The sequence below is a fragment of the Musca autumnalis genome, unplaced genomic scaffold (genome assembly GCF_047663935.1).
Source record: "Musca autumnalis isolate F117 unplaced genomic scaffold, ASM4766393v1 scaffold_1, whole genome shotgun sequence".
Taxonomy (NCBI): Eukaryota; Metazoa; Arthropoda; class Insecta; order Diptera; family Muscidae; genus Musca; species Musca autumnalis.
The window spans coordinates 25,018,605-25,034,771 of record NW_027411644.1 but is presented as its reverse complement, the minus strand read 5'-3'; the positions used below and the strand labels follow the sequence as shown (position 1 = coordinate 25,034,771).

The 16,167-nt window shown below is 39.6% G+C and overlaps 1 protein-coding gene across 1 annotated transcript; it reads left to right on the top strand.

The window, feature by feature from the left end:
• The first annotated feature begins 1,538 nt into the window (after window positions 1–1,538).
• On the top strand, window positions 1,539–7,897 carry asl (chromosome segregation ATPase asterless). Its single transcript, XM_073970395.1, has 5 exons — window positions 1,539–1,791; window positions 1,968–3,929; window positions 6,385–7,227; window positions 7,285–7,410; window positions 7,479–7,897. Exons 1-5 carry the CDS (start codon window positions 1,675–1,677, stop codon window positions 7,563–7,565), a joined length of 3,135 nt encoding a protein of 1,044 aa, XP_073826496.1. The 5' UTR covers window positions 1,539–1,674; the 3' UTR covers window positions 7,566–7,897.
• Window positions 7,898–16,167: the final 8,270 nt, after the last annotated feature.

Here is a 16,167-nt window from a genome sequence, read left to right as displayed (position 1 = left end):
CCTTGCCTGCTTACCTTGCTTGCTTCTGATAAAAGAATAAAAAAGAATAGGGCAACCCAGTTCGAAATTTTCTCGGCCTTCTTTATTCTTTTATTTTTATTATGTCAGAAATGAAGCAGGAAAGCAAGGCCATCAGGCAAAGCAGCTTATGTACGCAGGCCTTTAGTTCCATATGTTTTTGTAATACGGGATAGCTATGCAGGTACATCTACCATTATTATTGTACCATGCCATTTGACGTTTTAAGCCATGGCTGCAGGGTAGCATTTCTCAGTGATTTTCATACCTGGCCTACCTCTGTTTTATTGTACCATGGAACGAACGATTCACAATCTAGTTCAACATGTCGTTCACAAATGCAAAGTGACGCCGTCGTCTGTTTTAAGTGCTGCCTTCGTAATGTGATGAGTTTGTTTACGTTTTGGAAGAAAGTACATGGAATCATGGTACAATTAGAAAGGTAGATGCCTCAGCCCAGCTGATCGAATCTAAAACGTCAAAAAACTATAAATTCGCCATGAAAAATCAAAACAAAAAACCATATGATTCGGTAAGTAAGAGATAGCATGTCTACACTTTATAGACAAACACAAGCGATAAAAAGAGACAACAATAGACCATTTGGCGAAAATTTTGACAGTTTACATTACAAAAAAAGTTGCTTTGTTGTAGCAATTCGCCGATGCATCTACCTTTCTTATTGTACCATGCATGGAATGGAATACATGGTACAATAATACAGGTAGCATTATCAAGCCAGCTGATGGTAACATAATGTGTCAATTGCATTGAATTGATGTCAAATTTTGACATCTTATGTTACCAACACTTGCCGATGCGGCTACCTGTGTATTTGTACCATGATGGAATATCTGCTCCATGGTACAATAATACAGGTAGCATTATCATGCCAGCTGATGGTAACATAATGTGTCAATTGCATTGAATTGATGTCAAATTTTGACATCTTATGTTGCCAACAATTGCCGATGCGGCTACCTGTATATTTGTACCATGATCTGCTCGAAAATGAAGATTTCTACAGAAACATAGAGACATAACATATTCCAATATGTCGAATACATTACCTATTGAAGTACCTTGTTTTGGATAAAATAAATAGAAGAAACGCACACGACGCTCAAAGCTTTTTCGAAATGACAATTTCTACACACACACAACAACGATTTTTTGCCAGCCACCACCTAAATGAAGGACGTTTTTTCTTAAATTAATACCAAGTTAACCTTTCTTTATGAATGGAATAAACTATGTAAATATAATATTTTTGTTCTGGAGTAGTTAAATTACATTATTCAACTGTTTGTTTCTATACGGTGTATGTTTGCGTCTTCATCAAACGAACGATTAAGAGCCGGTGAACGATTCTGATCCCAATGATTGAACTGGATAGTGAACTATGAACTAGATTACTGAACTAGTTCGGTTAAAAGAGCTGAACTATTGAACTAGATCTTTAAAATGAACTAGATTGTACATCTCTATTATAGACTGTCTTATACGATAATCGATTTACTGATCCCTAATTTGCCAGCCACTGTGAGAAGAAGAAGAGATTTGTTGTTTTTATTAGGCGTCTGCGTCAGTCAATTAATTTAAATTTTGAATTTTGTTTAAAAAGCATTAACCGATAGTCTTGCGGGTAAGCGCACCATGAATACTCCCGGAATTAGTTTATTTAAGGGAGCAGAAAGTCTTAAAATAAACAGTAGCTTGGAAAGGCAGGAAGAAGAGGAGGACTTGGAAGATCAAAGGCGAAGACAAGCAGAGGTGAGGTATTTCGTGTTTCTTTTAAAAACAAGCATTCCACAATATAAACAAAAGATTCTGATTATTTAATTCACTTTCCTACTTCTAATATTTGTATTCCAATCCGGTTTCGGTTGGAATTAAGATAGATATTACTTTGATCCTATTTAAAATTTATTTAACCAAATGTTTTTTAGTTAGGTGATTTATTACAAAATGCTTTCGACGATTTGGATGATGATGAGGGAACAATAGACTCCACTACAAATTTTCAAAGTGATTTGGCAACAGATGATTTACCACACCAACAACAACATGAAGTCCTACCTTCCCATCCATACGGGCATAATGTTTTCGCCCGCCAACAGCAGCCATTATCTGCAGCTCCAAGTGCCGCTGATCACTCTTCATGTGAAGCTGAAATACATAATCTTAAGATGTCGTTAGAATCACGCTCCCGTGAATTGGAACATTCGCAAAGCATTTTAAAAGAAGAATATAAAGCCCGCAATGAATTGGAGAAGAAACTATCCATAACAGAGGCGGAACTAGATCGAGCCTTGTCGAATCGTAACAGTACCCATGAACTTTTGGTGGAGGCCAAAGAGAAATGTTCAAATTTAGAGAATATGATAGAAAAACTAAAGACTGAAAAGAAACAAATAGAAGCGGAAAATAATTCGCTAATAGGAAAACTGGATACAGCACAAATGCTATTGGCCGATGTACAAAGAAAATACGATATGGTTGAGCGGGATTTGAATAAAAATACAGAACGCAATTTTGAAATGAAACGCAAACATATGGAAGATATGCATCGTGCTGAAATGGAGTTACTGCAACAACAAATACAACAAACCGCCAATAAATTAGATAAGAAATCTTCGGAATTGGAAGTTATGAATACACGCTATCAGACACTGCAACAAAATCATGAAATGATGCTATGCGATAAGGCTAGCAAGATCAATGATCTAAGTCATGCATTGGATCAGGCACAAAAACGTTGTGAGGAGCTAATGTCACGTCCTGATTACTTCCAAGAGAATGTTAGGCTACAAAAATTGGTGGCTAGACTTCAAGAGCAAATTAAGGAAATGGAGAAAACTATTGCCTCCTTGACTGAACGTTTAGAAATGACCACGGCAGAATTGGATGTTATGGATAGTGTTCTGCATCAGCATAATATGGAAGATACACCACGACGTTTAAGTCAAACGCAGGGACGGGTTGTGGGTAGTACACCCCTCAATCCCATCGACAGGGTTGGTAATCTCAAAGATGAACTTTATCGAGCTTTGGCCAATGTTAAAGCCAAACGGGAAGAGGTCAAGCGGCTACAACAAACCGTAGAGGATAAACAAAATGAAATCCGCATCCTTAAACAAGAAGAAAATAAGTCTTTGGTACAAATAACCACTTTAAAGGAGGAAAATATACGCCTGGAAAATAAACTTAAATTGCTTGAAGAGGAATATGAACACATTAAATCCAACAAGGAACCTGATAGCAGCCAACAAGACAATCAACTACAAACACTGAAACATGAACTTGAAGAACTGCAACGCCAACACATAGAAGTTAAAGCAAAATACACCTCTCTGGAGCAGGAAAAACAAAGTCAAGAAATGGAACGCAAGAAATTGGATTTCCAAATAAAAAATCTAGAAATTGATTTGGAGGAATTGAAGCAGGAACACGAAAGCCTTAAACTAAACTATGAACAAATGCGCAAAGAAAACTTGGAATTGAAGCAGAGAAATACCGTCGACAATGTTCGTTTGGAGCTAGAAAAGCACAAATTCCTCCTTAAAGATGCCCAAGCTGAATGTGATCGTTTGAAAAATCTCTATGTTGAAATATCGAATGCCAAGGAGGCCATATCATATGAAATGGATAAACTATTAAAATCTGATCAAGCCAAGGAGCTGCAAATGGCCAAGGAGAAAATTGCCCATTTGCAGAGATCTTTACAATTGGCTGAAGTTAAAACGTCGGAATTATCAAAAATGTTGGAAACAGAAAAGCTATGTCACGAACGGGAGGTGGCGGCCCTGAGAGATAAACTAGAAAAAGAAAAACTGGAGACAACAAAAGCCACCAAGGATGCTGCAAACGAATGTGCAAAATGTATGGATTATGTGGCTGAGTTAACGAAGGTAAGGAACAACTAAAAATAACATAATTATAACCGAGGTTCTTAGAAGCAACCGCGCAACCGCAGAGGATAAAAACTGTGATTTTTTTAAACATTTTTTGCAGCAATCAAAGAGGATGTTAGCGTGGATTTTTTGGAGCAATCAAAGATGATATTAGGCTTGGATTTTTTAATGATATTTTGGAGCAAAGAGGATATTAGGGGTGGATTTTTTAAAATTTTTTTGGAGCAATCAAAGAGGATATTACGGTCGTTTTTTTAAATTTTTTGGAGCAATCAAAGAGGATATTAGGCGTGCATTTTTTCAATATATTTCAATTTTTTTTTTGAAGGATATTAGGGTTGGATTTTTTTCAAGATTTTTTGGAAGATATTTGGCGTGGATTTTTTGAAGGATATTTGGCGTGGATTTTTTCAAAACATTTTTTTGGAGGATATTAGGGGTAGATTTTTTCGAAATTTGTTGGAAGATATTTGGCGTGAATTTCTCAAGATTCTCTTGAAGGATATTAGGCGTGGATTTTTCCAAGATCTTTTTTGAGGATATTAGGCGTGGATTTTTGTCAAAAATTTTTTTTAGGATATTAGGCGTGGATTTTTTCTCAAGATTATTTTGAAGGATATTAGGCGTGGATTTTTTCAAAATATTTTCTTGGAGGATTTTAGGCGTAGACTTTTTTTCGAAATTTTTTTGAAGGATATTTATTAGGCGTGGATTTTGTCCAGATTTTTTGAAGGATATTTGGCGTGAATTTTTTTAAAATGTTTGGAAAATACTAGTCGTACATTTTTTCAAGATTTTTTTTTTATGATATTAGGCGTGGATTTTTTCAAGATTTTTTTTTTTTAAGGATATTAGGCGTGTATTTTTTCTCAAGATTATTTTGGAGGATATTAGGCGTGGATTTTTTCTCAAGATTATTTTGGAGGATATTAGGAGTGGATTTTTTCAAAAAAATTTTTTTGAGGATATTAGGCGTGGATTTTTTCAAGAAAATTTTTTTGAGGATATTAGGCGTGGATTTTCAAGAAAATTTTTTTGAGGATATTAGGCGTGGATTTTCAAGATTTTTTGAAGGATGTTAGGCGTGGATTTTTTCAAAAATTGTTTTGAGGATATTAGGCTTGGATTTTCAAGATTTTTTGAAGGATATTAGGCGTGGATTTTTTCTCAAGATTATTTTGGAGGATATTAGGCGTGGATTTGTCCAAAATATTTTCTTGGTGGATTTTAGGTGTAGATTTTTTTCGAAATTTTTTGGAGGATATTAGGGGTGGATTTTTTCAAAAAAATTTTTGGAATATATTAGGCGTGGATTTTTTTTTTGAGGATATTAGTCGTTGATTTTTTCCAGATTTTTGGAGGATATTAGGCGTGGATTTTTTCAAGATTTTTGTGGAGGATATTTGGCGTAATTTTTTTCAAGATTTTTTGAAGGATATTAGGCGTGGATTTTTTCAAGATTTTTTTTTTGAGGATATAAGGCGTGATTTTTTGAGGAATAGGCGTGGATTTTTTGATGAATTTTAGGCGTGGATTTTTTGATAAATTTTAGGCGTGGATTTTTTGATGAATTTTAGGCGTGGAATTTTTTCATGATTTATGGTGTGGATTTTTTCAAGATTATTTTGAAGAATATAAGGCGTGGATTTTTTCAAGATTTTTGGCGTGGATTTTTTCAAGATTATTTTGAAGAATATTAGGCGTGGATTTTTTTCAAGATTTTTGGAGGATATTATTCGTGTTTTTTCAAGATTTTTTGGAGGATATTAGTCGTGAAATTTGTCAAGATTTTTTTTAGGATAGGATAGACGTGCATTTTTCAAGATTTTGAGGATATTAGGCGTGGCTTTTCAAGAATTTATTGAGGATATTAAGCGTGGATTTTTTCAAAAAAATTTTTTTGAAGATATTAGGTGCGGATTTTTGTTCAAGATTTTTTTTGAGGATATTAGGCGTGGATTTTTGTTCAATATTTTTTGGATCATAGACGTGGATTTTTTCAACATTTTTGGATTTTTGTGGATTTTTTAATGATTGTTTGGATGATTTTGGAGATTTTTTTGTAGGATATTAGGCCTGGACTGGATTTTTTCAACATTTTTTGGAGGATATAATGCGTATTTTTTTTTTTTAATTTTTTGGATGATAATAGGCGTGGGGTTTTTTCAAAAAAAAAAAAAAAAAAAATGGGTGATATTAAGCGTGGATTTTTTTTTAAAAAAATGTTAGGCGTCGATTTTTTTAAGACTTTTTGGTGGATATTTGGCGTGGATTTCTTCAGGTATTTTGGAGGATATTAGGCGTGGATTTTTTCAAGTATTTTGGAGGATATTATATGTGGATTTTCAAGTATTTTGCAGGATATTGTGCTTGTATTTTTTAAGTATTTTGTAGGATATATTATTAATAATATTATCCAGATCCTAATTTTCTTTACTTCACTCTTCTGCAGTTCGAAATACAAAATCTAAAGCTCACCAATATCAATGCCGTTTGCAAGAAAGAAATTGACGAACTGAAAGTGGAACTCAAGACTTCCAATGATCACATTGCCGAACTCAATGATCAATTGAAGCTTTCCGAACAACAAGAACAGTTGATAAAGGAACTAAAAACCAAGGCAACACAATTTGAGGAATACATCAGATCGCAAAGTTCCACAGCCGACAATTCACACAGTTCATCAGCGCGCAGCACTTCCCAACAAATGAGTGATAAAAGTGTGGTGACATCCCCAGAGCTGGATAGAAATGAAACTAAAAAGATTGAGGCACGCATACGCGATGAAATGGCCAAAATATTTGCTGTGGAGTTGAAAAAGATCCAATTGAAAATGCATCAAACGCAAGAACAAAGTTTATGCCTGCAAAGGGAATATCAACATGTCAGCGAAGAATTGCAACAAAGGCAACATGAAGTGGATCAACTAAAGGCAGCCATTCTATTGGATCGTGAAAAAATGGAAGAGATACTCAAACAAAAAGACGATGAAAATCATGAAATTTTACAAAAAATGAATTTAGTTGTGCAAAAGACAAGGGAGGAGCTGCAGGCGAAGGCGCAAAAAATCAAAGATTTAACGCACGAATTAAATGAACGTCAACAGCAAATTGAAGCCGAAAGGCAATCCATGAAGGCGGTTATGAAGCAATGGGAAGAGCAACGAAAATCCTTGGACACTGTGGAAATGGAGTGGAAACAAAAGTTTCTGGACTTACAAAAGGCCCATGAAGTGGCCATTAATTCTTGGCACACTAAATATAATTCAGCTAAGAGAACGGCAGCTAATTATAAGGTAAGACAATGGAATGCAGAGAGATCTATGGAAATTAATGACGACTTTCATTTGCAGCGCTATTCTGAGGACAAAGAAGCCCACATGCTCAAAGAATATGATAGACTGAAATTTGAATATGATGCTTCGTTGGCAAAGATAGAGGCGCGTTTAAAAGAATCCTACGAAAAGAAAAACAAAGAGGTGAGTAATAACAAAAGTAAAGAAACAAACATAAATATTTGCAACTCCCTCTTCTATTTATTTACCAGCTTATGAATGCCCTCAGTGATAAGAATGCCAATGGCAAAAATAACAATAACAACAACAACAAAGAAAATACAGCAAGCAATTCATAGCTCTTAAGTGATTAATTTAGTATACAAATATTAATAATTATGTTCTTCCTAGATTGAATTGTATTTAAACTCATTTAAAGCACTGGTCTGCTTTCATTCCAATCCATATTTTTTTGTAATAACATAATTGTTATGTATTTTATTATTTAATGACTAATTCCTATACTCATTGTAATCTCTTTATCATCTGTTATATGACCAATGTAAGTTTTGGAAATTTGCATTCCATTAATATTTTGTTTATTGACTTTTTTTAGGTTGTATTTAAACAAATGAAAAATGTTACAAATGTATTTTATCAACAAATAAACTATTACATATTATTATTATAATTTTTGGGATTTTTCAATGATTTGGTTAGAGCAACCAAAGGGTCCGTAAACCGTGGATTTTAAAGTGTTTCAGATCCATTTAATGTGGGATTTTAAAGGCCACCAAAAAGGCCATTAGGCGTGAATCTTTTAAAACTTTTAATGGCCGCCAAAGAGGCCATAGGTAGTGGATTTTGTAAAGAGTTTTAATGGTCACCAAAGAGGCCTTAGGTAGTGGATTTTGTAAAGAGTTTTAATGGTCACCAAAGAGGCCATAGGTAGTGGATTTTGTAAAGAGTTTTAATGGTCACCAAAGAGGTCATTAGGCGTAGATTTTTTAAAGATTTATAATGGCCACCTAAGAGACCATTAGGCGTGGATTTTTTAGTGTGGATTTTTTATAGTGACGCAATAAAACAATTTTTCATTTATTTATTTTTTTTTATTATTTTCATTTGTCTTTTTATTTCGTTTATATAGATTAGAGAATAATATTTTTATTTTTTCCTTTAGTTTTTTTTAATTAATCACAATCTGATCTAAAATTATAAAATTAATATACAATTGAATCAGTTCATTATTAAGTTATACAATGTAGAGTATGTATATTTTTGTATATTAGAATGCAACATTATGTATGAATGTAGAATATACGCGAATACTTGTTAAAAAAAAAAAGAAATTCAAATTGATTTTATCAATAACCTGTTAATGGAGATTTTAAGGACTCACTTTATATAGACTAGTTAAAAAAAACTTAAAAATTAAAAAGAATGGATTTACGGGTGGGCTTTGCTATCAGGGCTTATAATTCTTTACCTGACTTTTTTAAGGTTATGTTAATCTAAACTAACCTACTAATCTAATTAGGTCTGCAAATTAACTAGAAATAACATGTTATTTTAACTATTCTTATTCAAATCTTATCAAACATACTAACTTAAAAAAGTGGCCAATTTTTAAAGAATTTTGGAGCAATAAAAGAGGATATTAGGCGTGGAATTTGTAAAGATTTTTTGAAGCAATCAAAGAGAATGTTGGGCTTGGATTTTTTTTAAAGATTTTTTGAAGCCATCAAAGAGGATTTTTTTGAAGATTATGGATTTTTTAAAGGTTTTTTGGACTAATCGAAGAGAATATTAGGCGTGATTTTTGGAAGTTCAAAGATGGTCAACTATTTGGGCATCTTTCAAACTAAAGTTTAAAATTGTTGCTTAATTGCAGTTTAAGGGCTGTTCGGGCAGACGGTAGTACTTGTGGCCCTGTTTATATAATATTGAAACAATGTTCCCAAGCTTTAAAAATCCTATTGAGACCATCTAAAATAGCTTATGGTTTCTGTTAACAGATCACCAAATTCTATAACCTCTGGTTGCCGTTTCAGATTTTACTAATCACCCCTTTATAGAGCTGTCCAGCTTCTCAGATTGTAAGAAAGCTGACAGGTTTTTTTCGCAACATCATCACTTCTGAATCACCGAATTTCCAGCAGAGGGACGGGTCAGGAAATGAGCGATATGAACATCGTTTTTGAAACATTGGATGGTCAACTACATGTGTGGACACCAGTCGTTTGTAGGATTCAGAAATAAGCAGGGTAATCATGAATGTCAACTCACCGTGAGTTTTGCCTTTCTGCCGTTTCAATTTAAGGGGGAAGGTGAGAAAACTCAGGGGGAGTTGATATTCATGATTGGGCTGAAGAAGTCTAAGAGGTCGTTGAGTGAAACAGGAAACTCCCCAAGTCGGGCTGATATGTCTGGAACTGTTTAACCTTTACTTTTCTGAAATTCAACACCCTCCAGACACCAATGAGATTGTAATGTATGCGGATGATTGTACGATCATTTGAGAAAGGCTGAACTTCTATTTGACTGATCTCGCCATCGTTTTCCACGAGAGGAATATGCAAATATCCGCCACTAAATCTACGGCCACTCTGTTCACCACATGGACATGCAATCCCACGACGGCCGGTTCTATGTACCGGATTGACCCGAGGAACCATCTTCTCGGCCAGGGGCGTCGCCTCAGCAAGTACTTGTTCGTGTTCGTCTTTATTTTTATTTTGGGAGCGGCATGTCCCGGAATTCCTGCTCCGGATTCTTTTTGTCCGTGCCGGGATTGAGATAAAGCCCGGGCCATGGTTCTGCACCGTTTGTCAACGTCTCATCCACCATAGGTCGGTGTCAATGAGATGCCAAGGATGGGTGCATTTCAGAAACTGTTCAGGCCTCACCTACCTGAGGGAGTATTACGACAGGGTTTATGTTGCCTCGTGCTGCGCCAATATAAACCCCAGTGAGTCGTCATCATCAACATCATCGGATTATGAAACTCCCCCGCAATCTCCCAGACAGCAGTATCAGCAGCAGCCGTTAACACCGCGTATTGCTGTCCCAGTTCCTGAGGATGTAACATTCTTGCAGTTTAACTGCGATGGTCTTCGAACCAAGATCAATGAGATCGTGGACTTTAAGAGTCGGAGAAATATTATGGTCGCGGCGATCCAGGAAACGAAGCTGAGCAACAACTGCAGTCTTCGGAGTTGTGATGGATACAACGTTCTTCGCCAGGATCGTTCGAAAAGTGGGGGTGGAGGGCTTGCATTCCTTCTGCACCAGTCTGTCCAGTACAGACCTATCTCGCCTGAGCTAGACTCTAAGGACCCATACTTGGAGTGTATGGGGGTAGCGGTAAGGTGTGAAACCGCCGAGATAGAACTGCTGAATGTGTATATCCCGCCGGTCAATAGCTGTGCCCCGCGTTATTTGCCTAACATCAGATCTCTGTTGCGAGGTGATAACCGGCTGGTCCTAGGGGACTTCAATGCGCATCATGAGTTATGGCATTAAGCTCTAGGGAATGACCAGAGAGGTACAAATCTGGCTGAGCAAATAGATAGCTCCACATTCTGCACTGCGAACGAGAACGCACCCACCGGGATTAGAGGAGACTTCCACAGTTCGCCTGACATATCCATCGTGTCACCCGGTCTGGCGAATGACGTGACATGGCATCCCGTCATTTCCCTTGGGTCGGACCATCTCCCAATCCTCATCACCATAAACAGACCACCAGACTTCATAACCTCTGAACGCCGCACTTTCATTAATCATGGAAAAGCGGATTGGCAAGGTTTCAGAGAGTTCACTAATCAACGCTTCAGAGAACTGCCCAGTCCCTCTGATGTTCGGGTAGCAGAGAGGAAGTTCCGAGACATCATCACTGCTGCAGCCGCTCGCTTTATCCCTGCTGGTCGAATACCTGAAATAAGACCAAATTTGCCGGCAGAGGCGACGGGATTAGCTAATGAGCGTGATGAGCTTCGCCGTACGAACCCTAACGACCCCAGAGTCAGGGAACTGACAATGGAAGTCAATAGATTAGTCAGTGAACACAAGCGGAAAAAGTGGCTAGAACATCTGAAGTGCTGCAACATTGGAGCCGGCTGTAATAAATTGTGGACAACGGTTAAGGCGCTATCAAACCCTGGTAGGAGGGACGATCGGACATCTGTCACGTTTAACGGCGTGGCTGTGACAGATCCGAAGAGGTGCGCTGGCTATTTCTGCCGACAATTTATCGAGCACCCTGATAGTGACAGGGCGAAGAGAAGTGTTTTGCGTCGTTTGCGATCTCTTCCAGCCGAAGAAGAACCGCCACAATTTACGATGGATGATGTTGCAGATGTTATCCGAGGCGCAAAGTCATCCAAAGCGCTTGGACCTGACGGAATTTATATGGTGATGCTAAAACAGCTGGATGGCCCAGGACTCGAGTATTCAAGTAAGGTCCTCAACTTATCGCTAGCCACCCTAATAGTTCCCGATGCCTGGAAGATGGGCAGGGTGGTCCCGCTGCTGAAACCTGGCAAAGATGCCAGTAAAGGTGAGTCGTACAGGCCGATTTCACTTCTATCACCAGTAGCAAAGATACTCGAGGCATTACTCCTCCCCAGCATCAGAACGTGTTATCCAGTTGCAGATCATCAACACGGGTTTCGGAAGCAGCACAGTACCACAACAGCACTGCACGCCATTTCCACATATATTGGACGAGGGCTCAACCAGGACAAAGCATGTCACAGAACAGTGATGGTAGCATTGGATCTGACCAAAGCGTTTGATACGGTCAGCCATGCTAGGCTGTTCGAGGATATCGAGAATACTACACTCCGGCCTTGTCTGAAACGCTGGGTCATCAACTATTTGTGTGGTCGCCAGTCATACGTGGAATTCAGAGACAGGAAGTTCAAACCCCGTAGAGTGAAGCAGGGAGTTCCCCAAGGAGGGGTGATATCGCCGGAACTGTTTAACTTCTACCTCTCTGCAATTCCACGCCGTCCCGACGGCATTGAGTTAATTACGTACGCGGATGATTGTACTCATGTGAAAGGCTAAATGCCTATCTCATTGATCTGGTAGAGTTTTTCCACGCGAGGAATATGAAAATATCCACCACTAAGTCAACAGCCACACTGTTCACCACAAGGACGGCGCAAATGTAGCTCCCACTGAATGTGCAGGTCGACGGTGCTACTATTCCGACCACAAACTACCCCAAAGTCCTAGGGGTCACATTCGATAGCATGTATAAGTCGTCCCAGCATACTAATGTTATCTGCGATAAGCTGAGAAACAGGAACAAGGTCCTCAAGTCCCTAGCCGGCAGCACTTGGGGTGCGGATAAAGAAACCTTGTTAACCACATACAACGCGATAGGCCGGTCTGTGGTAAGCTATGCGGCGCCAGCGTGGTTTGCTAACGTAAGTGATACGCAATGGGATAAACTACAAATCTGTCAGAATGCTGCCCTGAGAACAGCTACAGGGTGTCACCTCATGTCTGCAGTGGACCATTTACATGAGGAGACAAAGATCCTTCCTGTGAGTCATCACAACAGGATGTTGACGATGCAGTACTTGCTTGGATGCTATAGGCAAGACCACCCAAATCACCATCTGGTGGATATGCCTGAACCCCCCAGGCGAGTTAGGGAGGATTATAGAGATCTAGAGAGAGAGGTCCAAAGATATAAAAGAGAACCTCTAGATCAACGTGCATACCAGGCAGGTTTAAGAGACATTCATACTGATGCGGTTGCAGAGGCTCTGGCAGCCTAAAGTGTGTATATAGTCCTCGAAGAGCATCCACCACCCGTGGCAACGGAAGAACAGCAGCTGCCAAGACAAACGAGAGTCGTGTTGGCGCAACTTAGATCTGGTTGGTGCAGCCTCCTCAATTCTTACTGGGCCAGGATTGATGGCACGCGGAATATCTGCCCAGGGTGTGACACCGGTCCGCATACTACGCAGCACCTGTTTAACTGCCCAGCCAACCCGACTGACTTAACTCCTCTCTCTCTTTGGACTAATCCAATTCAGGTGGCGTCCTTTCTGAGCTTGGAGCTGGAGGCATAGCCGAATCAATAAAATAAAGATTTACATGTACTTGTAGAAGCTGCTACAACAACAACAACCACATGGACTGCAGTCGGTGGTGAGCACAGAGTTGAATGTCATGGCCCATGGCCAACTACCTTAAGATTCATGTCGTCCACGCATGCCACAGCTATTTGCGATAAGCTGAGATGTAGAAACAAGGTCCTAAAGTCCCCTAGTCGGCAGCACTTGGGGTGCAGACAAAGAAACATTGTCCACCACATATAACCCGATAGGTCGGGTCTGTGGTAAGCTATGCGGCGCCAGTGTGATCCGCGAATATATGCGCAACGCGATGGAAAAATATAGCCGACCGACATCGATATATTAAAACGTATCGAACTACAACGATTGCGTTGGATTGGTCATGTCAGCAGGATGGATAAAGATGCCGCCGCCAAAAAGGCATTTGAATACGAGCCACTCGACGGTATTCGCCCCAAGGGAAGGCCAAAACTCCGATGGAAAGACCAAGTTGAAGAAGATATCACAAAACATGGCATCAATTGGAGAAGTAAAGTAAAAGATCGGTGCGTTTGGAAATCTATTCTTAGTTTGGCTTATGGAACAAGACGTTCTGTTTAATATAAAAGTCATCTAAGTAAGTATGGAAAAATATTCACACCTGTCAGATGGCAGCCTTGAGGACAGCAACAGGTTGCCTTCTCATGTCATCAGTAGACCATCTACATGACTAGACAAAGATGCTTCCTGTACAGCAACATAATGTCATGGGCTGACTTCCGTTTCGTTAGATACTTGGTAAACGTCTGAAGTATTGTGTTTCATAACGCCGTAATACTTAACAAATACAAAGCTATGTATTTCAAAACGTCACAATTGCGCATTTTTTACGCAGGTAAGAAACAAACATGTAACATTTTTATTTCTCATGCATTTAGTTGCATTTTCGAGGAACAAGGCATGAGTGTGCAACTGAAATATTTTGACGAAGTTTCAAAACTACAATGAATCAGACGTTACGGAAATCAGCCAAGTTTTTGTTGCAGTACTTGCTCGGGTATTACCGTGAGAGCCATCCTAATCACCATAAGACGGATAGGACTCCCAACCCAGGCATGTCATCAAGGATCTTCATGATCTAGAAAGAGAGGCCCAATGTCACAAGAGAGAACCCCTAGGCATGTCATCAAGTATCTTCATGATCTAGAAAGGGAGGTCCAATGTCACAAGAGAGAACCCCTAGATAAACAAGCCTATTAAACAGGTTAAAATAGCATTCACACAGATGCAGTCGCATATGCCATAAACAACTATCGTGTGAATGTGGTTCTCGGAGAACATCCCCCCATCTATCGCAGCTGAGGAGCGTCAGCTGCCACAACAACCCAAACCAGAGTAGTTTTGGTTCAACTACGTTCGGGCTGGGCAGCCATCAGTCGAATTCCTCTATAGGACAAGAGTGATGACCACGTGCAAAACATTTGCCCAGCATTCGGCACAGGCCCGCTCGACACACTGTCCTTTTCAAATGTCATGTGAAATCTATTCAACTCCAGCTCTAGAGAGACTACTCGACCACGACATACGGTCTCATCTAGATTCCAATACTATAAGCAACTCGCAGCACGCCTATATTAAAGGCAAGTCGGTGGACACCGCCTTACACGAGGTGGTTGGATATATTGAGAGGAATATGGAGGGTTCGTGCTTCACACTTGCAACCTTCCTCGATATAGAGGGAGCCTTCAACAATGTGAAGCTGGAATCCATTCATAATTCGCTCACTAACGCAGGAGTTTCCTCTATCCTTGTTAGGTGGGTTGATGAAGTGCTGAAGAGCAGAATCATCAACTCCCATCTAGGAGAGAGTTCCGTAAGGAAAAAGGTTTGCAGGGGTACGCCTCAAGGAGGAGTTTTATCACCCCTCCTCTGGCTCCTTGTAATAAACGAAATTCTTGTGAATTTCAACCAACTAAGGACGAAGGTGGTAGCCTATGCTGACGATGTTGTTATCCTCATAAGCGGCAAATTCTTGTCGACCATATCAGACCTTATGCGGCGTGCTTTAGTGCAGCTGTCTTGCTGGGCTCGCACCAATGGACTTGGTGTGAATCCAACGAAGACCGAGCTCGTACTCTACACGAAGAAGCGCAAAATTCCCGATTTCCCGCTACCAGAGCTGGATGGTGTTGCCCTAAAACTCTCATCGGAAGCCAAATACCTCGGTGTTATCCTGGACCAACGCTTAAATTGGAAAAGGAATACTGAGGAGAGGGTTAAGAGGGGTTTTATGGCACTATATTCCTGTAAGAACTCCATTGGTAAAAGTTGGGGTCTCAAACCAAAGATCATACACTGGTTGTATGATACCGTGGTTCTCCCAATTCTTACCTATGGTGGGCTTGTCTGGTGGCATGCACTCGGGAACAGTGCACTTCTGTCCAAATTATCTAGTGTTCAAAGAGCCGCATCTCTGCTAATCTCTGGTGCCATTAGAAGTACACCTCAAGCCGCCCTGAATGTGATACTTGATCTCCAACCTCTGGACATCACTATCAACTTTCAGGCGGCGAGGACGGCTTTCAGGCTCAGAGAGGCAGGTATGTGGCAGTGTTCACGATTTGGACATGCAAAGGTACTCTTCCCCTTCACCGATTTACTTGAGTTCAGTGGATCCGATCACTTCAGTGATTATATACCCACTGCACTCAACTTCAACCAAATCAACGTCACAATCCCAAGCAGAGACGCCTGGTCTAGTGGTAGCCCTCCTCTTGGCGGTCTGGCCATTTACACAGACGGTTCAAAGATGGAGGATGGCACAGGTGCCGGGGTCTTCTGCGAAAACCCACAAATTAAGCAATCCTTCAAACTCAACGATAAC